Genomic DNA, 21,446 nt, shown 5'->3' on the forward strand with positions numbered 1-21,446 from the left:
TGTAGTCTCTTCGAGTTTGCCCAGTTTCTGTCTTATAGGTATGATATAGCTAAAGAGATTTTTCTCCCTCTGCTGAGAAAAGAGGACAAACTTGTGAAGTAAACAAGCAAGACAAGATAGCTAAACTCATCAGGGGCCAGTAAAGCCCTGCTGGGCTTCAGAGCACTGTGCATGTATGACACATGCGGAAGTGGGCCTGTGTCACTCAGGCACCTCTTGGTCCTCCAGAGAGCAGAGGCCTTAGCTTAAAGGGGTTGCTAACACCTACCCAGTGGAATAGTCTGCTGGTGCATTAGAAGAAAACAGGCTAAAAGCCAGAAGTACTAAAAGCATTATATTCTAGCCATCAACTCAGCTGAGACAGTCTCCCTGAGCTCTGCCAGCAGCTGCTGGGAGCACCCACAGGTCTCTTGGGTGGAGATGGGAACCTGCTACAGGAAAGCAGAATCCTGGTCGACTTGACAACACATCCTTAGGGAAGTGCCCTAAGAGACTAAGGAAACATCAGCCCTCTTACTCTGCCAGGGCTTGAGCTCTGAGTAATTCAGGAAGAAACAGTGGAACAGTAGCAGAACACCAATGCAAATTTTGCGTTAAAGCCACACCTCAGACAGGACCAGAACCACAGGTGGAAGCACTGGGTGCCTGCAGCTAAACCTCTCCCTGGGGGCATGTCATACATCTGCCAGGGCCTTGACCACCTGACCGATCCCCGTAGTGCTAGTCAAGGCCTTTCTGAGAGACGGTCACAGAACCTGCTGTGTCTTTAAGAGCGAAAGGAAGGAAGGAGTTGAGAAGAGGGTCCAAGGAAGAGAGACAGTCACACACAAGCTGTGGTTCTTCATCAACACTCTAGTTCATTTTGGGGCCAGAAAGCACCTATCCCTGAAGAAGGGTGAACAAGGCAAGGGTTTAAGTGTCTTCTCCAACCAGATTTCTTAGGTTTCTGTCTGGGAAAGCTAGGAGGCATAGTATTTATTCTGGGTCCTGAGCACCCACTTTATGAAGGAACAGCCCAGAGAAGTTTCAGGCTTAAATACAGCAAGGTGGCTGTGACCTGTGCCCATGGCATTTGTCAGTGTGCCTTCAAGACACCCCCTACCTCATCTGCTCTAATCGAGGCGAGGCCCACTCCTGCCCGGAATGGTGCCACTGTGCCCCACACTGATTTGCTCAGATACCTGGCAGTTGTGGCCAAAGCTCGAGTACAAACAGGCACATAACACACTTCCTTATGTTAATGTTTTCCGTTACGAACATGCTTGTTCTCAGTCGTGAACACCAGCTGAAGCCCAGTGAGCGGCGCTTCCCCCAGGCACATTCCCTTGTTTACCTTAGATCTCCAAGGTCTTGAAAAGACACCTCCCACTGTCCTTGTGGAGAGGCGTGCATTCTGCACGCAGTCCGCACTGAGCCCCAGCTTCCACCGCATGAGTTGTCACCTGTGCTGCCTCGTGCCAGCCAGGGTAGTCACCAGACCTAGACAGGGGATGGCATGGTCAACAGAACCCAGAGTTCCTGGTCATTTAGGGACTTGTTTCCCTTACTGGAGCTTCTGTTCTCCCTCACCCTTGACAATGATCCTTTTGGAACATCTGAACTGCCACAAACATCCTGAAATAGTGTCTGGGCTGTGCTCTGTGGTGTCAGTTGCTGTGTGACTGATTTCCCTTCCTGACCCAACACTGCTGGCTTTTTCTGCCAATGCTGGCCACACTACCGTAGCAGAGACAGGTCGCCACAGAACTTAAGACTCCTTCAAGCCATCTTTCCCTACCAGCTTGAGGATGACTCCACATTCCTCCCCAACTCAGCTCGAGTGGTTTTGAGCTCGAGCACTGCCCAACACCTTGGCAATGCGACGCTTCCCCACAGAAGCACCTCCCCCAGTGGTCCCCACCTCGACAGCAGGGCAGGTGGCCTCGGCACACACTCTCGCCTGCCCCGGGGAGAGCAGCCTCTTCCGAACCCGCCATACTCGCTCAAAAACTCTTCAGGCCCCAGGGATTCAATGTCTCCCACAAAGCCCTAGAGACTGGGCAGAGGCCCACTCCATTGACACATCACCCCCAACCAACCAAAGGAAAAAAAAGAATTCAAACACCGGGTAAAGTTCAAGAAAAAGTCCAAGGAAAGCTGCCTCCCACCCTCCATTCCAGCATTTGGTCTCCAGTGTCCCTGGGAGTCTGAGGCAGCTCTGTCTCCCAACTGGGTATCCCTGGGCTGCTGCATTAAGGCTAGAAGGGAGGCTGAACGAGAGAAGGAGGCTGCACGGATCCATGGCACCAAGACCCCTTGACATCAATATTGCACTGCTCCTCCCATGACTACAAGACCACACAACTGCTAAAGACTACTTGTCTTCAAAAAGGCTTGATGGACACACACAGTTTGGGGCAGGAAAACAAAAACTAGTAACAAAAACTTAGGCTCAACCCCTTCCTGTGCGTGGGGTCCTCTGGTTGGCAAGGCAGGGTTGCGTGCAGACTGAAACCCACCTGCTCTCAGCCAAGATTAAAAAATGTGAACATAGTCCCGACAGCCCAAAGATCTGAAGGGCTGAGACCCACTAGTGCAGCAGGACGGTGAGCTATGCCAGTGGTGGAAAGATGACAGGGCATTTGTGTGCATGTAGCGGGGAAAAGCCTTCCATTCTTTGAGCAAAAAAACAAAAAACAAAAACAAAAACGTGATTAAACCAGGAGCTGAGCAGGATTAAAAATCCATCCTCTGACAAAGGCTTTACTGACAGCTTTCCATACAGTTAGTCAAAAAATAAAAAAATACAGAACACAGCAGACAGGATCTCGTACACTAGAAACCAACATGACAGGAGTCCCTTCTCATCACTGTAAAAAAAACCCCCCCAAAACCTAAGAACTTAGCTTTGGTGGGGGACAGGACTTTGGTCCCCTACCAAATGAACTGAAATAACCCAGCGGAGGATTCAGATTTTAAAATAACTGCTTTTGTGACACAAACGTGGAGCTGGAGAAGACAGGTTTGGGCTAGGCTGTGTCTCTTACTATAACTATCACCATGTGTTCTTCTTCTAACTTGCCCAATGTCCTCAGTGCTGACTGGAGGTACTGCTGAGAAAAGTCGCAGGGCGGGAAGGCATAAAGCATGCCTGTGCTGTCTCTGCCCTTGGACCCACCCACTGGCAGGCTGATCACCCCTGCAGCCTGCTTCTGTTTCAAGTAGGAGACCAGGTTCCTGAGAAGCCGCCTCTGTAGGCCTGGTTCCACCGCGGGCATCCCCTCAGTGCCAGGCCCAATGGGGGAAGCCTGGGTGGCTAGGAGCACTGCGTAGCCATTGGGGCTCCCCTGCTTGATGCGTCGTGTGACCTCGTCGAGCTTGGGCTGGTCCAGTCGAAGGCGCTGGGCAATCTTCAGCTGGGTCAGCTTACTCCCAGAAGTGTGGTCTTTGAGGAGACCGCTGATAACCCCTTGGTCCCCCTCTAAGATGTGCATAGATGTTGGGAAGCAGCTGTTTTTCAACACTAGAAGCCCATTCCAACCCAGCTGCAGTGTCTGGGCATACTCTGAAAGATTCTTGAGCTTTTTGGTCTCGTGTTTTGGCTCTTCGAGAGGCTTGGGCTCAGCCTCAATGGTCCGATGATTGCGCTCGCCCTCTCGTGTCTTCTTCCCGTGGGAAGAGTCTGGAGCCTCATGGTGGTGGTGGTGGCTCCGCTCCTCAGCCCCGTGTCTGCTGTTGCTGAGGGAGTTGCTGCCGGATTCCTTGGTCCCTTCACTGGAGTGGTTTTCCTTGCGGCTGCGCTCAGGGGTGCGGTCAGAGCCTCGGTCCGCCTGCTGCCCACCACCCTTGGTCCTGCTCCGTTCCTCATAAGGGGAGTGGGTTGTCCTTCCGCGATCACTGGAAAGGCTCCTCCGCTTCCGCCTCTCCTCCCAGGGCTTAGGCAGGCCCCGGTCCCCATCTCCACCCCAGCGCTCACCACTCCGGCTGCGCACTGAGCGGCTGTAGCCCTCGAGGCTGTTTCGGCGGTCAGAGCTTTTACTGGGGCTGGTCCAGTCCCCTTCCAAAAAGGTCCGGTCTCGGTCTGAGTACAGGAGGTGTGGGGGGGTCCTATCCCGCACCCGCAGATCAGCGTCCAGGTTTCGGTGCCGAGTATATCCATCTGGGAGAAGCTCATAATGCACAGGGAGGGGTGAAGGCTGGTACTGCTGGGGATACCGAGTCTCCTCTGCTTTGGCAAAATCCACACGCAGCCTGCGGTCGGGACCACCCAAGGGAAAGCCCCTCATTTTAGCACAAGCGGCCTGGGCGGCGTCCAAGCTCTCATACTGGATGTAGGCAAAGCTATCCCCTTTGACGTGATCAATGGTCCGAATGCTCCCAAAGCGGTCAAACTCCCGGGCTAGCGCTGCCAGCGAGGTGTTAGGTCCCAGGCCACCCACCCAGAGGCGTGTGGTGGGGTTAGCCTTGCCATAGCCTATCTTAATGGGGTTGCGGCCAATCACTCGGCCTGACATGGCCACCTTAGCCCTATGGGCCATGTCCAGGTTCTGGAACTTGAGGAAGGCGTATGCACCACCCTGACCACGGGCGGGTCTCTTAATGACCACCTCCTCAATGATGCCGTACTTCTCGAAAGCCCGTCGCAGCTCCACCTCTGACACGCTGTGGTCCAGGTTCCCGATGAAGAGGTTGCGAGTGGCCCGCTGGTCGTCCTCAGGCATCAGGTCCTCCTCACACACGGCCGGGTAGCCGTAGGGGCGCCCGCGGTCGTCGTAGAGCCCGTAGTAGTCCAGGGCCCGCTCCCGGGACAGTCCTACGGCGGCGGCGGCGGCAGCATCCAGGGCAAACGCTGCGGCGGCGTGGCGGGCGCGGGGTTCCCGCAGTGGCGGGGCGGCAACTGGGGACAGCGAACGCTGCTTGTACTGGTAGCCGCCGTGCAGTGGGAGGTAGCCGAGCGGGTCGGCAGGCGCGGGTGGCCCGGGGGGCGGCGTGGAGGCGGCAGCGCTGCTGCTGCTGCTTCGGCGGCTGCTCCCGCCGCCGCCGCCGCCGCCACCGCCGCCGCCGCCGCCTCCGCGCAGGTACACCGGCTCCACCTTGAGCGGGCGGTCGTAGAGCAGCAGCTGGCGGGCCAGGGCGTGCTGGCGGGCCTCACGCGCGTCCTGTGGGTGCCGGAAATTCACGTAAGCCACGCGGCCCAGCTCAGGCGTGTGCGACAGCCGCAAGCTGATCTCTCCGAAGCGCTTGAACTGGTGGAAAAGCCGGTCCTCGAGGTGCTCGGCGGGCAGCGCGGGGCTCAGGCTACTGATGAGCAGAGTCTTGTACTCGGGTGCGGCCGCCGACGAGCCGGGACCCGCAGGCTCGGCCCCGGGTGGTGGTGGAGGTGGCAGTGGAGACACGCGGGGCGAAGCCCCTGAAGCGCCTGGGTCCCCTGAGGCCTTGCCACCGCGTCCTCCGCCACCGGCGCCCGAACCGGAGGAGCGGCCGCTGCTCGCACGGTGATTCGCGTCCCCGGCGCCGCGGCCGTCGCGATGCCCGCTCCCACTGCCCCCGCTACCGCGAGGTTTGTCGCGGGCCCGCGTTGGAACGGGATGCTTGGCGCCACCCGAGGCCTTGTGCGCCGCCCGCCGCCCGCCCGCCTCCGCCTCCCGTTCGCGCTCCCGCGGCCGCTTGGCCGACGACGACGAGCCGCGCCCGCTCGGGCTCGAGTCTCGCTCGCTCTGCCTCTTCATGGCGCCGGCGCGGCAGGCGGGCGGGCGGCCCGCAGGCCCCTCACAGCGGCGGCGGCGGCGGCCGAGGAGGCAGCGCCCCCGGCGCCGCCATCTTGGACAAAAGGACTCGGCGCGGCGGCGGGGCGTGAGCGGAGCCCAGGAGCTGGGCGTTGCGTTATCAGGCTGCGCCGGCCACGTGATCCCGTACGGGCGGGGCGAGAGCTCCGCCGGGCGTGCGTCATCCGGCTGCGCCGCCCCGTGCCACGTGACCCAGCGGCAAATGGTCTAGTGCGGCCGCGCAGTGGGCTCTGGCGCCACCGCTCGACCGAGAGCTCCGCGCCCTCGAGAGCTGGCTTTTGCGGTCCCCGACCTCAGCAGGCTGCGAGACCCTGGCCTCTGGCTCCCGCGTCAGGAGCCCGCACTGATGGGTGAAGGAGTGGCAGCCTCTGTAGGCGTGGGGGGCACTAGGCCTTGACCCAGCGCCCTCTTTACATAGTGCTCCCCTCAATTCCAGCACTAGGCTTGGGTGACCCCCATACCCTGCCACGGCATCTCCTAACTCGACTCGGGGCTTGACAAACGCGAGGACCAAAACACGGCACTCCCTAGGTCGCACGCCAACTCCCTGCATTCAGGTTCACCGGCATTGGTCCCCAGAAAGGCCATGAGGACTCTGGCTATGCATGCAGGAAGGCGAGACCCGTCTAGGCCCAGGCACAGAAACCCGGAATCGTAAACCTGCAGTTCCTGGAGTGGGAATGGGCTCCTTGGTGCCTCGGGGCCCTGCCCTCTGCTCTGGGCATCCGAGCCACGGGCAAAGAGGTCAAAACCAGCGGTTACTCAGTTTGCAACACTTACCTCTCCCGGTGGTAAGGTGACGGGAGTCTTGCCCACGTGCCCAAGCCCCTTGGGGAATCTTTCATTCTCCAGGGAGAGTTGCTGGAGGCTTCGCAGCAGAACTTGACCCAACTTCAGCCACAGAAAGTGTGGAGTGGAGAGCACCACAGCCCTGCCCTCCTCCCACAACCAGAAAGCAGCTCCTGTTAATGACTAAGGCACGTGCAAGAGGAAACAGAAGTAACACCTGTAACACTTCGTGCCTCGGGAAATATTCCAGAAAGGAGTTAAGCCCTGCAGAGATAACCTTGGCTATCAGCCCTAGGGTGGTAGTAGTTGGGTTGTTTTCCCTGTTCAGTGTGGCCTGGAGGACACGGGGGCCACAGAAACACAGACCTAGGGTGGTAAGGGGAGACAGCTCCATCTTCTAAGACTTCTGGCTCCAGCACTTTTCAGGGGCTCAGGATACAATGCTTGTTAAATCTTAACAGCCCTTCTAATTCCCCTAACAGGGAAGGCCTGGCCTGAGAAGTGGCTCCACCTTCTCGCTTTCCTCAGACATGGTGTGGTGGAAGTGAAATATGTGGGCCTGCTGCTGCCAAGCATTGATGGACTTTACAGCAGGCTGAAGTCCCTTTCAATAGGCAAATGGATCCGCTGCACAAAGGATGTGACCTGAGGTCAAAGCAATTCCTTGGAAAGTGCTGCTTCTTAGTCCTTCCCTTCAGGTGGTCTCTGCAGGTATGAGGAGCAGAAGTGTCTCTGTGGAGTCATAGCTCACGCAGGCAACTGGGTTTCCCAAGCACCAACCCCAAAGAGAGCAACTTAGAAATCAGACACTAGGGACACTCTGCTTACAAGCTCTCAGGACCTCAACTGTTAAGACTTCTCTTGGGTAAACAAAGGCAAAAGGCATCCTCTCCTCAGCTTGTTGTACAAACCAACTCCTTCCAGTCTTGCAAAATCCCAATTAGGCATCAGAGGCTTGGGACTGACACTAGACCACAAACCCAAATGAGCGAGTAGATGGCAAGATCTGGACAGTGATTGGTGGAGGTAGCCAGGCCAAGAGCATCTTTAGAAATGTGACAGTACTGAACATTTGCAGTTATTGAAAACATCATTGCAGAAAAAGCACACTATACATCCCCTCCACAAGGGTTCACACCAAGCCCTGATGTCAGCCTTTCTCATGTGGGTATAAGATAGTCCATGCGGGGTTAGGGTTATCAAGCCCAGCCTGCTCCCCAGGCCCTGCTCCAGTCCTGTACAACCCCGCAGGCCTTGGTCCCCCTGTCCTGCCCTGCTATCTCCAGTACTGGCTGGTGGCTGAGGGACAAATGTGAATATACCTGAAAACTCTGTAAACCGGAAAGCATAAACCGGTGAAATCTTCATTCGGGGTAAAATCCTATTTCAGTATTCACTTTAATTCTCCAAGGACAGCTAGAAATTTTCTTCCTTTAATAAAAAAATCCCAGACACACTTCGAAGTCCTAGAGTAAACCGGCCACAGAACAAAGTGAATCCCCCCAAGGGGATGTTGTAGACCCAGCATCATTAGGAAAGCTCCAGGCTTCACACCTGACTTTGTCAGGAGCCGGCCTAAAAAATAAATTACAAAAAGGCTGTTTGGGGAAGACACAGATGAACTGTTTTCCCCTCAGGTGCAGCAGGGATCAGGCAGACTACAAATCAGTCCGTGAACTGGCTGCCTTGGGGGCGTATTTAGGCATCAGTTCATTAATCTTCCGGATGTAGTCAGACTTTTCTGCACAGCCTTTGCACGTCTCGCCCCAGTCGTCCAGGATCTTCTTTAGCTCTTTAACCCGAAGCTTCTTCAGGTCCACTGTGCTCAGGTCGATCTGCTTGTCTGGAGGTGAGAGCAGGGAGAGTAACCAGCTGGGCAGGAGCAGCTTGGGGCCCCCAATAGTCCTGCACAGCCAAACCATCCCTTAAACAAGCAGCCCTCCTGGTCATAGGGGCAGAGACACTTCCAGACACATGCATGTGTGTCAGTGACCACTGCCTCCAAGAGGGGCAACTGGCCAAGGTCCCTTCACCAGGAAGGTGAGTTTCATGCTGGCAACGTCCACCACAGACGTGCAATGTCACCAGGGACAGGAATGGAGCCCACACGGTCCTTACAGGAGGAACTGTATAGGAGGAATGTGGCTCCCACTCCAAATGCCTCTTCAGTAGTCACAGTAGAGCTCACATCACCGTAGAAGGACAGCTACAGCGTGACAGAGTAGACAGATCCCCTAGCCCCAGTTTCCCAACACAGGCCCTGGTCAGGCCCGTTTGAATTAGGAGCTCACTCTCCATAACCACTTGTGACCATGCAGAGACCTTGAGCCATCAGCACTGAACCAGGATCACTCTCAGAAGACCTGGAATCCTTGAGGCACGTGGGCAAACACAGGCCCTTGGACACTCAATTCACAATGAAATATGCTGGTGCCGTTTTAAAATTTTACAGAAGAGGACAATATTCCTGCCCCTGACTTTCTGAAGACCTGGAGTGTTTTTTCCACCACGGACTTATTCAACAAGAGAGATGCCATGAGCCCATAACCTTGGGCTTGCCTGATGGAACACAGCACTTCTTAAAATAAAGATCGCTGGGCCTTCAGCGCTTATAGTCAGGACAAGCCTGTTAAACCCCAGTCAACCCACATCCCTTCTGTGCTCCAAAACTAACAGTCCCATCTTTCCTCAGACTAAAAGCCAAATCTTCACTCACCTGCCCTCTGGGACCTGACCACCCACCTGTCATGCCACTGGGTTGCCTTTGAAATGCTCTTCTATTGATTGTGCCCTGGACTAACCCCCTACCTCCTTCAGAGTCTGCTGAAGTGTCACTTCCTCGAAGAGGCTGATTCTGACCTCTACCCTGAGGCCGCCCCCCACCCGCACCATGGGCACCACCTACCAGGCCACGTGGCACACTCACAGAGGCTCTAGTTCCCCGTGCCTCCCCAGCCAGAAAGTCAAGTCCATCACTGCCGGAGCACAGAAGGGCTACAGTGTTGCCTGCACAAGGCCTGGCCACACTCACCGTACTTGAGCTCACAGATCTGGCTGTCCTTCTTCTTGAGTTTCTCACAGATCTTCTCCACAGGGATGTGGTGGGCCAAGGGCTTCGACACCTCATTGATGATCTTGGTGGCTGCATCATCTGTGGCCCCAATGTAGTAGCACTGCAGCAAGAAAGGACAATGGCCTTCAGGAGGTGCTACTCGAGAGCCATCTTCTCCAAAGAGTATTGACATCTCAAAACATTTTCCTTCTCTGCCAGGGCCTCATTCTCCCATGTCCCCGCCTGTACTGGCAGTCAGATTCAGTCAGTGTCAACCCAGGCTCTCACTACACACTCGGTCCCAGAGCTGACAGCCACCGTATGAATTTAAAAGTCACCAGGGTTCAAACCTTTAAACAGAAAGACAGACAAACCAGAGACAGCCAGGGAAATTAAAGCTACAAAAGCCATCTTTTCATTAGGGCTCTCGTCCTCAGTTCAGCCCTGATCTACCCAGTGTGCACTTTGTTATCTTCTTCGGTTCTCACACATGCCAAGACTTCTGGCCTCTGGGCACTCACACTAGCTGGTCCCTCTGCCTGGGATGCTCTTCCCCCACCACAATGATGACCCTTTCTCAGAAGAATTCTTGACTACTTTGTCTAAATCAGCACCCACCCCCTATACCATACCACCCTGGTCCATTTTCTTCATGACACCCATCCCACTGCATCATTTGTCTATCATTCCTCTCCCCGGTAGTCCTGGTGCACAGCACGCAGTAGACAGATGCTTAATCAGTAGTAAGAGGGTAACATCACACCTACAGAATACGGGAAGCACTTCAGTCCCACATTAGTTCACTGAGAGAGCAGCTGGCCTCCTGAACAGACAAGTGGGCAGGACCTTTAACTCAGAGGCTGGTGAAGCCGAGGGTTAAACGCCGGCTAAGGCCAGCCTGGGGAGGGTCAAATGGCTACTCACCAACCGATTCTCTTTGCCTCTTGCTTCACGGCAGAACTTTATAAGTTCTTTTTCAATAGAGGCTGGTGAGAATGTGACATCTCTGTCTTTGAGGTCCTGGTAAAATCTTCCCAGATAAGAAATACAAACTGGAAAAGAGAGGGAAGAGAGATGCTCAGCAAACATGGAGAAGGGTGTTTTTCCATCACCGGATTTCTTCAAGTGCCCACAGGTGGACAGAACCGGGCTCCAGGTTGCTGGGTCCCCTGGCACACCCAAGGCATGCGGGGAACGAGCATCACCTAATGACCCACAAACGCCTTCTGTCTGCTCTTTCCATAAAGTGTAAGCCGAGACTGAACACGTGTCCTTGAGATGGACTCACTGTGACCCTCAAAATGGACAAACTGGAGGCCGAAAAGGAAAATGATCCAAATGCTGCTCATTTCCAAATACAATACCGAACCCTGAAATGCGGCTCTGCAACCCTACCAGACCAGGCGCGGTGCCGAAGGCCGGCCCTTAGGACTCCCGACCGGGCCAGGGACTCTCCCGAGAGCCTCTGCCCAGTGATGGGAAAGGACCAAAACTCCGGCGTTATCTCAATTTCAGGCCAAGTTTTCTCAACGATCTGGTTCCAACTTTTTCTCGTCGGACCAATGCTTTTTAGGTCCAAGAAATCTCTTCCAGGCCCGGCGTCGGCCCCAACTCGGGAGGACCCCTCTGGGGCCGGCCGCCGCCGCCACCCCCGCCCATTCCAGCCCGAGCCTCTCGGCGGCCCCACGGCTTGACTGGGTTCAGGGCCGTCGCCTGGCCGGCCACAGCGCACGGACCCCGACCCCGCCGCACCTTCGCAATCGCCCTGCCGCAGAGCCCGGCCGCCCGGCAGCACGCTCAGAGCCAGCGCCACCGCCAGCCCGTGCGTAGCCCACATCCTCCTCCACCCGCCGCCGCCACCGCCCGACTGAACCGCGCCCGCCGCGCGGCGCTGCCTCAGGTCCCGGCCGCGCGCCCTAGCTCCCCATTGGCGGGAGGCCTTCGCCCCTCCCACCCGCCGCACCCCCATTGGCCCACGCTCCTCGGAGCCCAGACCGGCGGCTCCACGCTACCCTCCCCCATTGGCTGGTGGGTCGCCCGCCCTCGGCCCTAGACAGTTGTCGGCCGCTGATTGAACCAGAGCAGCCCGCAGGAAGCGGCCACAGAGGCGACGGAAGCGGCTCAGGCGGCCATCTTGAGTATGGGCAGCGGTTGTGACTGAGGCCGGGCACCGTGGGCTGAAGTGGGATTCGGCCGTTTCCCCGCGGCTTGTTGAGTTGTCCAGCATACGCCCTGTTCTGGGCCTAACGCCCGCCTGAAAAACCTTGCCGACCTCCCCGGCCAGGCGCCGACTCGTGGCGCAGGTCATGGGCTCTGGGGTCAGCCACAACCCGACAGGATAGGGAGGGCGGCCGGCTGCAGGCAACGCTCTGAAGAGGTTTCTTTATTTTTTTAAAAACGATCGCGTGGGCGGGGGACCCGGCCTTTGGGGAGCACCTGCGAGGCGGGATGACCATGGCCGAATTTCCCCAGCAGCTTAGGTGCCCACTCGCTTGAGCCGCGCGCGGGTGGCCGGAGCCCGCCTCGCCCGTTCCGACAGAAGGACCCCGGCCGGGGTGGACAGACTCTGGGCTGGAGGGCGGCCCACAGGAAGGCTCCCCTCGGGGCTGCAGTCCCAGAGCTCAGAGCAGCCCGGGTCAGGGCTAGTTGTGTGGTGTTGGGATCTGAACCGTCCTCCCTCACTGCGGGTTGTCGGGGGCTTCAGAGGTTTGTCCCCCCACGTTGGGAAGAGCACGCCGTTTTCCTCACAAGCTCCGGAAGCCTGGCCCGGCTCGCTGGCCCGCCGCCTTCTGCTTCCCAGCCGAGCGCTCAGGGCCCCGGCTGCCGAGGGCGCCTCCGGAGCAGGGTCCTGTGGGTCAGCGGACAGGCTTCGGAGGGGGTGTCCTCCTTGGCTGGCTTTTCTCGAAGGCAGGACATGGGAAAGGTTGGCTCTGTGCTCAGGGTAGAAACGAGGTTTCTATGGGGCTTGGAGCCCAGCGACAAGGGTTGGAGAGGGGCACTTGCGTTGCTCCCATTCAGTGAATTCAGTGGATCAGTATCAGGTATTCATCTTTAATTCACATCACAGCAGTCAAGGGAGTAGGGAAATCAAGTGGCAGATATTTACATCTAAAATTCACATTACTTGTTGGATTGAGAACATGCTACCACAATATATACAGTAAAATACCTCTTAGGACACTAGTACAAATTTTTTTCTTTGAACTTTGCTCTCTGGTACAGGTAAGATCATTTTTAAATCATTTCTTATTTTAAACATAAATACACAAAAGAAATGGTTAGAAGTTTTCTTATTTTAAATAAGCACAGAATGCCGAGGTTAAAAACATTTATAGGGCTGAATACCAATTGGACATCACACTCTATACATTTTTTGCTCAAATTCCTGTACAAATACACAGCATTCAAATAGGTATTTACAAATAAGCTTGAAAGAATGAAAATTAGTATTTCACAATCATTTCAGAGGATTCTCATCTCTGGCCTCCCACTTCCCCTCAGACTGGCTGATTCTCCAAAAAAAAAAAAAAAAAAAAGGGGGTTTTGGAACATGTCCTTTTCATCCAACTAGGGAAAATGGAGAGGGAAAACAGACCTGGCTCACCTTGCATGAGGCAAGGCCAAACAAACCCACACTCCCCTCTCTACCCTCCCATGTCACCAGGTGGACAAGTTAGATGTTCTTACATGATGACTGCCTTGTCCAGGGATTGAGGTTCAGAAGTGCCCTAAGATCTAAAGATGCCCTCCTACCAAAGAAATCCAAAGTTAGTCCCCACTGACTGCCACACTTGTGAACACCAGATGGTCCAGGCCTGCCCTGCGAGGTCAGGGCTGCCAGGACTGACCCACTCTGCCTGGGGTCACCCTTACAGTATCAGAAAGGACCCAGACTGGTGGTGAACACTCCCAGCTGCCCTGAAGGTAACATGGCCCTCATCTTTCCTCATACGTACTTTGCTGGCATTCCTGTTAAAACAAGCTGGCATTTGTTTACAAGCATAAAACACCCTGACCATGGAGGTCAGATGGGCCAGCAGAAGAGGATTTAGGAGAGAATACACCTGCTCAGCAAGAAGGCAGCCTTGTGACCAAAAAAGTTGTGAACGCAAGCAAATGAGAGAAAACAATGTTTTGTAGACTTTTAAGTAACTTAGAAGCACCCTGGTAAAATATTAATTACCACCCTACCCTATCTCCCCAAATAATAAAGCAAGAGGAAAATCAGTGCCCTGACTTGAAAGAGTTTCCTATAAAGACACCACTGTCTTCTGCCCAACAGACTGGGGAGGCTGGAGAAGCTGCCCTCCTGCCCGCCCTGAACCCTGAGTGGTGGTCCCCATGGGCCTGGAGCGGGGGCCCTGCACTTGGCCACTGGGAGAGGACAATTCAACCTGTGTGGCTTCTGCTTCTAAAAGGAGAAGCTCCCTCCCACCCTTTTTACCCAAGAGCTTGCTGATCTGACCACAAGTCCTCAGGCCTTGGAAGCCTGGCTGGGCAGACAACCCCACTGCTTGGAGGTAGTGCTGAAAATCCCTGATTCAGGAGCTGGATGACAGGCACTCTGGCCACTTCTGAAAGCTCAGAGGATTTCCGGCCCCTGCCACACCTCAGCCTCCCTCCTATATCAACTCATCTCTCAACACATGGCCACCCGGGCCCTGGGGAGGAAGGTGGCTAGGGTAGTCCCTCTGACTTCACACCCCAATTCAAGCCCCAGAGGGTCGGAGATAACTACTGTAGATCTGTTTGCCAAGGGGGCTTCTGCAGGGCATGGGATGTATTAAGAGTGGAGGGGAGCAAATGGTCAGAAATAAAAAACGATGGAGGGAAAAATCCAAGGTAGAGCAGGAGGCAGGGCTGGCCCACAGGAGCCTGGCAGTGTGCCCGGGTGTGCAGTTAGGCCAGGTCACATGCCTGAGCCAGCAGGTTGGCCCAACCAGCCCCTCAGTCACACACTCCTGGATGGAAGAGCAGGCAGGTGGGCAGGTATTTGTGCAAAATGGCTTGTAGCCCCCTTGTCCACCTGTGACATGTAGTCCACGTGGTCCTTGCAATCCCTGAATACAACCATGAGCTCTTCTGTCCACACAGTAAAGGAAGAGGTTCCTAGTGCAATTTCCATTCTTCTGTGCGTCTCTACCCTGGAGGGAAGGCCTGGGTTCCTACTCCTGGGGCCCGGGAAAGCTGCAAAGCAATTCTGTCTGTGCAATATCTCCACATAGCTCCACGTGGTCTGGAACTGCAGGAGGAAGAAAGCATCTACTGCACAAGGGAAAAAGGAAAACCCATAGAAATGGAGATGTAGAAAATGAAATAAAAACAGAAGCCACAACCCTTCATGCTGCTGTGGCCTCTGTACATGGCAACACACGAGTTCACGGCAGTAGAACGTAGACTCGGGGTGGTTCTCTCCTGAGTGCCAGGCCTCTCTGGCTCCCTGCAGGGGAACTTGCTTTTCAGACCTGGAGTGGTTGGGTGAGCTGCTCACTGAGGGTGGTGTCCCAGCTGCCTCCCGGCCCCTCACTGTTCCCCTCGGCCGTGCTCCCAGGCCATGCGAGCCTGCTCTTCCTTGGTGCTCCCAGGAGGCAGCGAGGCCTTGCGGTGCAGGCCCCGAGGCCTCTCGGCCTCCTCACGTAGCAGCACACCCTCGTCGTGCTCCAGGGCTGGCAGGCGGGGATGGTAGGGCTTGGGGGGCAGCGCAGGTGGGTCCATGGGGTCCTGAGGGATGACACATCCTGGGGCTGAGTGGCTTCGGCATGGCTGGGCCTTGATGGAGTCCAGGACGGCGGACTCGGAGAGACTGTAGTGGACAGGGAGGTAGGGCGGCTCCAGGTCTTCATCAGCGTTCCAGGCCTGGCTTGGCATGGAGTCCATGGTGTCGGTTCGAGGAGGGGCCTCCGAGGAGTGCCCAAAGTTACTCTCACTTAAGGAAGACACGCCGCTGCTGGCACTGCCGGACAGCGTCGAGTTGCTGCCATCCAGGCCTGACTGGGGGCTTGTGGGGGAGGCTGGGATAGGGTGCAGGGGTGACTGCAAAAGAAGAGCAAGAAATGTTAGGATCCCTATTTCCAGGTAGGCTGACCGGCCTACCACATGAAGAGATCAAGAGACTGCTTTTTACTGAGCTCTAAAGTGACCTCATCAACAGAATGGTTCTTGTTCTGTCACCAGCAACCCCTCGTTCCTCCCTGTCCCCAGCAAGCCAGGGCAGCTCCAGAATCGCCTGCAACCAAAAGATGGCCCCATCCTGGCTGCTGGGCATCCCAGGCCACTGGCTGTGGCTCTAGGGTACCGACAGAAAGGCTGGATCATCAGGCCAGTTGGGGAGGGTAGAAAGAACCTCGCAGGGGCCATGGATCAGATGAGTGCGTTCTGCTGCTAAAATCTGTCTTTTTTAATTTGCAGAAAAACTAACGAGTTTTTCATAAATGTTTTGTACCTGATGCTTTTTGTTTTGACTGGATTCTAGTTTAAGATGCCCTACGATCCGCCACAGGAATGTTTCTTTACCTCTTGAACTGCTGTGGTGTTGGCAGAGAACCCCCTGGCTTCTCTCTGCTCGCCACCCACACACTCTGAGTACCATGTGTTGCTGTCTCCAGGACCCTCTGACCTCCCTGCCCCCATCATACCTGCTGCAGGACACAATGGTCACCTGCATCCCGAGTGTGGCTCTGGCCCTACCCCAGCTTCTACCAGGCTGGGCTCTCGGGGACAGGAGCAGAGGAGGAGGACCTCAGGGGGATCCCAGCAGACAAGATGACCCATCTCACAGCGGGTGGGGCTGTCACTTCAGTACATTACCTTGCGCAGGGTCCGGGCAGGAAGGGCCGGTGGGGTGTCACCCAGGGGGTGGTGGAAGGCGTCAAAGTGTAGGGAGTAATGACCTGCAAAGGGAACAGAACCAGAGCCTCAGCCGGGGCCCCTCTTGGGCTGCACGTCAGCACATCTTGCTGGGCCAACTGGGCAGACATGGAAAGCATCTCCTGTGGACCCCTCAGCAGTGGAGGCCACAGAAAAAGCTCTCTTTTCACTCAAGTTCTCCAAAACACAGGCTGCTGGAGTAAAGACCCCCACACCACACAGGAGGTCAAGAAAGTCAAGTGCATCAGAGCCTGCAGAACAACAGGCCGCAGACAGTGGCAGCTCTCCGCCCATGATGGGCTGGTGACTGTCAAGCTTGGCACAGTCAGTTCCTCTGTCCTCAGCCTCCTGGGTCAGAAAAGCCTTACTGAGCTCACCTGCTGCACCTGGACACCTCCTGACCCCAAAGCCCAGCAGGGTCCTTTCTGTGGTGGGGATGATTCTTCCTTGGCTGAGTCAGCCTGTCTTAGCCTGGAGGGCTGCTGACCTTGACCCTGAGCAGGGTCTGAGACCAGGGACTACCTGGGGGGACCCGCTGGAGGTCTTCTTACCATGCAGCAGGCTTCGGGGAGGCACTGGGGGGGGCAGGATGCACCCCATGTGGGCAGACAGGAAGGGCTGGGCCTCTCGGGCTCCGCTATCCAGGCTCCAGCTGCTGGGGGCTGCTGGCACCGCTGAAGGGTGAAAACAGATGGCATGAAGGGACATTACTTCCTGAGCCACCCTCTGGGAGAAGCCCGTCCTACAGCCTATGGCTTCTCCTGATGTGTACTGTGGTGCACACATGGGGATGACATGCCAGCCCCTGGGACAAAAAACGCTGGCCAAGCAATACACAGTGGCCCACAGGGGAGAGTGGCCAGGGACAGAGCCATGTAAGAGGATGGCAACAAGTGAACTGATGTCTGAAGAGCTGTCAGGATGAGACAAGTGCTGAGTGAAGCACAGCAAGGAGTCAACGTCTGTAGCCTCCAAGATTTGCCAGGAAGAGGAGAGAGCAGAAAAGAGGAGAGAGAACAGGCTGACGAGACTGAGACAACAGAGCGCAGCCGCGGAGCTTCTGACTCAAATCAAGAGTCAGGGCTCTCCCAGAGCCCCAGCCCAACAGGAACGCAGGGAGCAGGATGGGCGCAGAGACTGCCTCCGTCCACAGCCGCTGCGTGGGCAGGAGCTGCCCCCCAAAGGGCCTGTGGTAATGTACACACTCTGACCATCCCTGATGCTTCTGTGCCCCGTGGCCAGATTTGGGATCCAGAGAGGGGTTTTCGAGGCAAGGACTGGTATTCACTGTGCCCGCTGGAGGAAAGAGTGTAAAGCCGAGGAGCCACGGCTCAGGTCCAGCAGGACCTACTGCTTCCCAGGAGGAAGGAGGGCTGTGGAGTCTGTGGGTGCTTTTGGGCACACAGAGAGGCCAGGTTACTGGCACCCACATGGTACGGATGCAGGGGAGAGTGGGCCCTGGACAAACGGAAACACATGAGTGTCCACCTGTGCGAAGGAAGGTCCAGCGCCAGAATACTGGCCCCTCAGCCACAGATGGGGGAGTGACTCTATAAGAGGGGAGAGGGGGAGGAATGGCTGGACCTTGGGGTCCGAGGGTGCCACTCTGCAGGAGCAGCAGGGGACCTGTGAATGCTGTTGGCCAAGTTCTCCTGGAGAATGGATACCACTGACAAGAAATATGCCCTTTCTCTGACGGAGTCAGGCAAGCACAATCTCCCTTTTGGGCTCTCAGCAGCAAGAGAGAAGCACTCTGCACCTGGCTTTATTTGAGGCAGTCACAGCTAAAGTGAGCCTGAGGAGCTGGGGTGCGGGTTCTCCCCACTCCAGGTTCTGAGTGCAGAATGCCAGGGCCTAATGGGACCTGAAAGGCTCTGGAAGAGGAGCTGGAGCCCAGTCTTTGAGGAGGAGGTGGCCAGGTATAATGTCCACCCTCATCTCCCTCACTGGTCAAGAACTGCCGTGGAGTTGCAGCAGAACACAGGGAGGAACTCAAGTACCTCTATAGCTTCAGTCCTGAGAAGGAGAGCTAGGTCTCATGGGATGGCTGGTGGCTGGTGGCAGGACAGAGGGTGTGGCAGTGGCTGGGTGGACGGGCACTCAGGAGGAAAGAATTCTACTCTGGCAAGTACCAGGTGGATTCTGCCAGAGGGCCTCCTCAGAGAGCCTGAGCATCCTAAGAACAGGGCGGGCCTATTCCCATGCCGGCTCTCCCCAAGCTGTGGCGCGAGTTTCCTGGCCCTCAGCACTGAGACTCCCTTTCCTCAGAAAGAAAAGTTCCATCTCCATAAAAAGCCACCAAATCTCAGGGAGTAAGAAGCTTGGAGGTGGGTCTGGGTAGCTTCCCCAAAGGGGCTCTGGCAGCCAAGATCTCAAGTGCACATCTAGACCCTACAAGGATCGTGGGACTGCAGAAGTGACCCACAAGGGCCCAAAGGAGCTTGCGGGCAGGAAGGCTATGAGGGAAGAAAGCCGGCAAGGCTGCAATGGTTTACACAGGGTACCTGTCTGAGCCACTCCACATGAACCAGGAACCATCACCTCACCCTGGAGCCTGCTGTTGGTGACCAGTGAGACCTGTGGACCTTTTCTATGCAACACAAGTGCCTTGGGGCGAGTGGAAAATCTAAGATGGAGTGACCTATCCTAGGAAAAGAGGGGCAATCTCCACTGTGTCCTGGCCATTTCTCTCTCTCTCTCTCTTTGTGTTACAGGCTACCACTGGCCTGAGGTCACCAGTGCACAACCCACAGCCCTGAGGGCAGGCTTGCCTGGTCTGGGAGTCCCTGTCTGGCAAAGAGAGGCACCTGTAAGTGAGAAGTGGAGTCCTTGTGGGACTCAAGATCCTAATGACAAGAGAATGGTGACAAGCACGTACAGCTCCTGCCCTGGGGGATCCAGGCAGAGGCTTAGGGATTTGTTACTCTGGCCTACCTGTCTCCCTAGGCAAATGTCTAGTTTGCTGCCCACTAAGTCCTGACCTTGTGGTTTGAACATGCCTGCTCTGGGCTCACCCTTTGTTCTCAGACAGCCCTCTTTCCTTCCCACACCTGGGGGTGGACATGTCGTTTCTTGCTGCAGCTTGGTTGGTCTGAGGCCTGCAGCTCTTCTGGGTCCACTTGGCATAAGGTCCTGGTCTGTCCACCAGTACCCATTTGAGCTGAGCCCATCTGTGCTCTTGGCTAGATCTGAGATCACTCCACAACTCAGGTAAAGAAAAGCCTCTGCAGAGTCTGGCTATTGAGGCCAAAAAGGCAATCTGTTTTGGGGCACAGGTGCAGTGTTCCAGGTAAGCCACATGTTTTGGGGTGTGCAGCCTTGAGGGTGGGAAGGCATCTTCGACCAGAATCTCTGTGGCCCCTGCTGTCGAGCACCAGGTGCCGATGCCTACCAGGCGCTGAGGTTGTGGACTCAGTGTTTGGTCTCCTTAAAGAGGACACAGAGGTATGTCCTCCATGATGAGCAAGGGAGGATGATGACAGTGGGGACAGCAGACAGCACTTGGTGAGGAGGTGCAATGACAACACAACAACAGCTTTGGAGGGGCATGTTCTGATGGGACAGCAGGTTATATGTTGGGGACTAAGTGTGCCCTACACTCCAACAGATGGAGGACAGGGGAGGGCAACCAACAGGGAGAGGGGCTGATGTGGGGCCAGGTTCTGTGTTGCAGGCAGGCTGCACAGTCCCCACACAGGTATTCTGTGTTGAGATTAACTCAGGTTTCCAAGTCTGGGGCTCTGGGCTGGGGTCATATGGGTCCAAGCCTGGTTCTTCCACCAGCTTGCTGGAGCAGAACATAAGGTAAAACCCCACTATCTAAACAGCCTCTGTTCTAAGGACTGCCCAGTCGCATGGTACAGTTGATGGGCTTGCAGTTTAAAAAAGGGACTCATGGCAGCTGCGGGCCAGAGTGGCTACAGGAGGACTGAACTCCCTCTGGGGACACAGAGCGTCCCTTGAACAGGGCTGCCTCTGGCAAATTCACTGCCATGGCCTGTCCTTCCCATTATTTTGGGGGGCTTGCTTGGTCACAGGTCTGTTCTCAGCAACAAGGAGAGGTCCCTGTGGGCTTAAGTTAAGAGGGACCAAAAGCGTCACAGGGCCTGCTGAATTCTGGGGCTGGCTGGGAGGATCCCAGGGGAGTGGGTGCCCACCGTTTTCACACAGCAGCCTGAGACTGCATAAAGATGGACTCAGGGCAGGCGGCCACTGTGGTCTTCCTGAGGGTGGACCCTCAGAAGGGAGAGATACAAACAAACAGGATCCAAACCTCAGCATAAAGCCAGACGTGGGTTAAACAGTGAACACAGGAACTGGTTGGGACTCTGGACAAATAGACGGGCCTGGGTGTTAGAGTGTGGCTCTGACTTGGCCAGCTGGTGCTCAGGGACAAGAGTCAGACGTTCAGGATGGGGACAGACATGGGAGGAGGCCACCTGGGAAAGGGAATAATACCTTTTTCAGCCACAGACAGATTGGGATCACTACAGGGTTTGCAGGTTCCGACCACTTGCTGGAACAGGGCCCGCTGGAAATTTGGCAGCTGAGGGAAGGAGAAAAACATCAAATAGAGTGAAAACAACCAGTCACACCTTGGGGGCAGTGTGGTGGGCCACAGGAGCCAGGACATTCCAAGATCAGACTGGAAAATCAAAGCAGTGGCACAGCTCATGCTTGAGACGTGTTGGGAACTTCAGGCCAGCTGGAAAACTGTCCGTACTCTCCGGCTCTGAGTCCTGCCATATGCAACATTTGAAGCTCCACCCTCCAGTGTCTGGCTGGGCTCCAGGCTGTCTTGTCCATGGCCAAAAGAAAAGGACACAGGCGCCTGAGGGTATCTAAATACATCCTTCTGTCCTGCCAAGTAGACCCACTGGTAGAAAGGATTTACGGACCCCTTTCATCCCTGAGCACCGGCAGGTTTGGCCTCCTGGAGATGCCCTGTTCCACGTTAGCACTGGGGGTAGGGC

The 21,446-nt window shown here is 55.9% G+C and overlaps 3 protein-coding genes across 12 annotated transcripts in view; all 3 read right to left on the reverse strand.

Moving 5' to 3' along the window:
- Window positions 1–2,715: 2,715 nt before the first annotated feature.
- On the reverse strand, window positions 2,716–5,751 carry RBM15B (RNA binding motif protein 15B). Its single transcript, XM_031470433.2, has one exon. The coding sequence runs from the start codon at window positions 5,706–5,708 to the stop codon at window positions 3,009–3,011; it is 2,700 nt and encodes an 899-aa protein (XP_031326293.2). The 5' UTR covers window positions 5,709–5,751; the 3' UTR covers window positions 2,716–3,008.
- A 2,214-nt stretch (window positions 5,752–7,965) lies between these two features.
- On the reverse strand, window positions 7,966–11,575 carry MANF (mesencephalic astrocyte derived neurotrophic factor). Its single transcript, XM_031470434.2, is given in 6 exon segments — window positions 7,966–8,397; window positions 9,586–9,727; window positions 10,531–10,658; window positions 11,359–11,453; window positions 11,455–11,506; window positions 11,509–11,575. Coding segments are annotated over 6 exon segments (669 nt in total). The 3' UTR covers window positions 7,966–8,212.
- A 947-nt stretch (window positions 11,576–12,522) lies between these two features.
- Window positions 12,523–21,446, reverse strand: part of DOCK3 (dedicator of cytokinesis 3) — a 299,439-nt gene continuing 290,515 nt past the window's right edge. For 7 of the 10 annotated variants that reach the window (XM_031470426.2, XM_031470421.2, XM_031470420.2 and 4 more), the window contains 4 exons: window positions 20,932–21,019; window positions 17,025–17,147; window positions 16,414–16,496; window positions 12,523–15,639 (listed from right to left, as the gene is read on the reverse strand). In XM_031470426.2, the coding sequence (XP_031326286.2) occupies window positions 15,130–15,639; window positions 16,414–16,496; window positions 17,025–17,147; window positions 20,932–21,019 (804 nt within the window). In that variant the 3' untranslated portion in view covers window positions 12,523–15,129. The remainder of the gene's footprint in view (window positions 15,640–16,413; window positions 16,497–17,024; window positions 17,148–20,931; window positions 21,020–21,446) is intronic. The other 3 variants (XM_031470425.2, XM_031470424.2, XM_031470418.2) reach the window with 2 other exon arrangements.

The sequence above is a fragment of the Camelus dromedarius genome, chromosome 17 (genome assembly GCF_036321535.1).
Source record: "Camelus dromedarius isolate mCamDro1 chromosome 17, mCamDro1.pat, whole genome shotgun sequence".
Lineage (NCBI taxonomy): Eukaryota > Metazoa > Chordata > Mammalia > Artiodactyla > Camelidae > Camelus > Camelus dromedarius.

Bases quoted from the DNA above. Each gene is read 5' to 3' on its own strand.
- RBM15B (XM_031470433.2), bottom strand. From the start codon at position 5,708: ATGAAGAGGCAGAGCGAGCGAGACTCGAGCCCGAGCGGGCGCGGCTCG.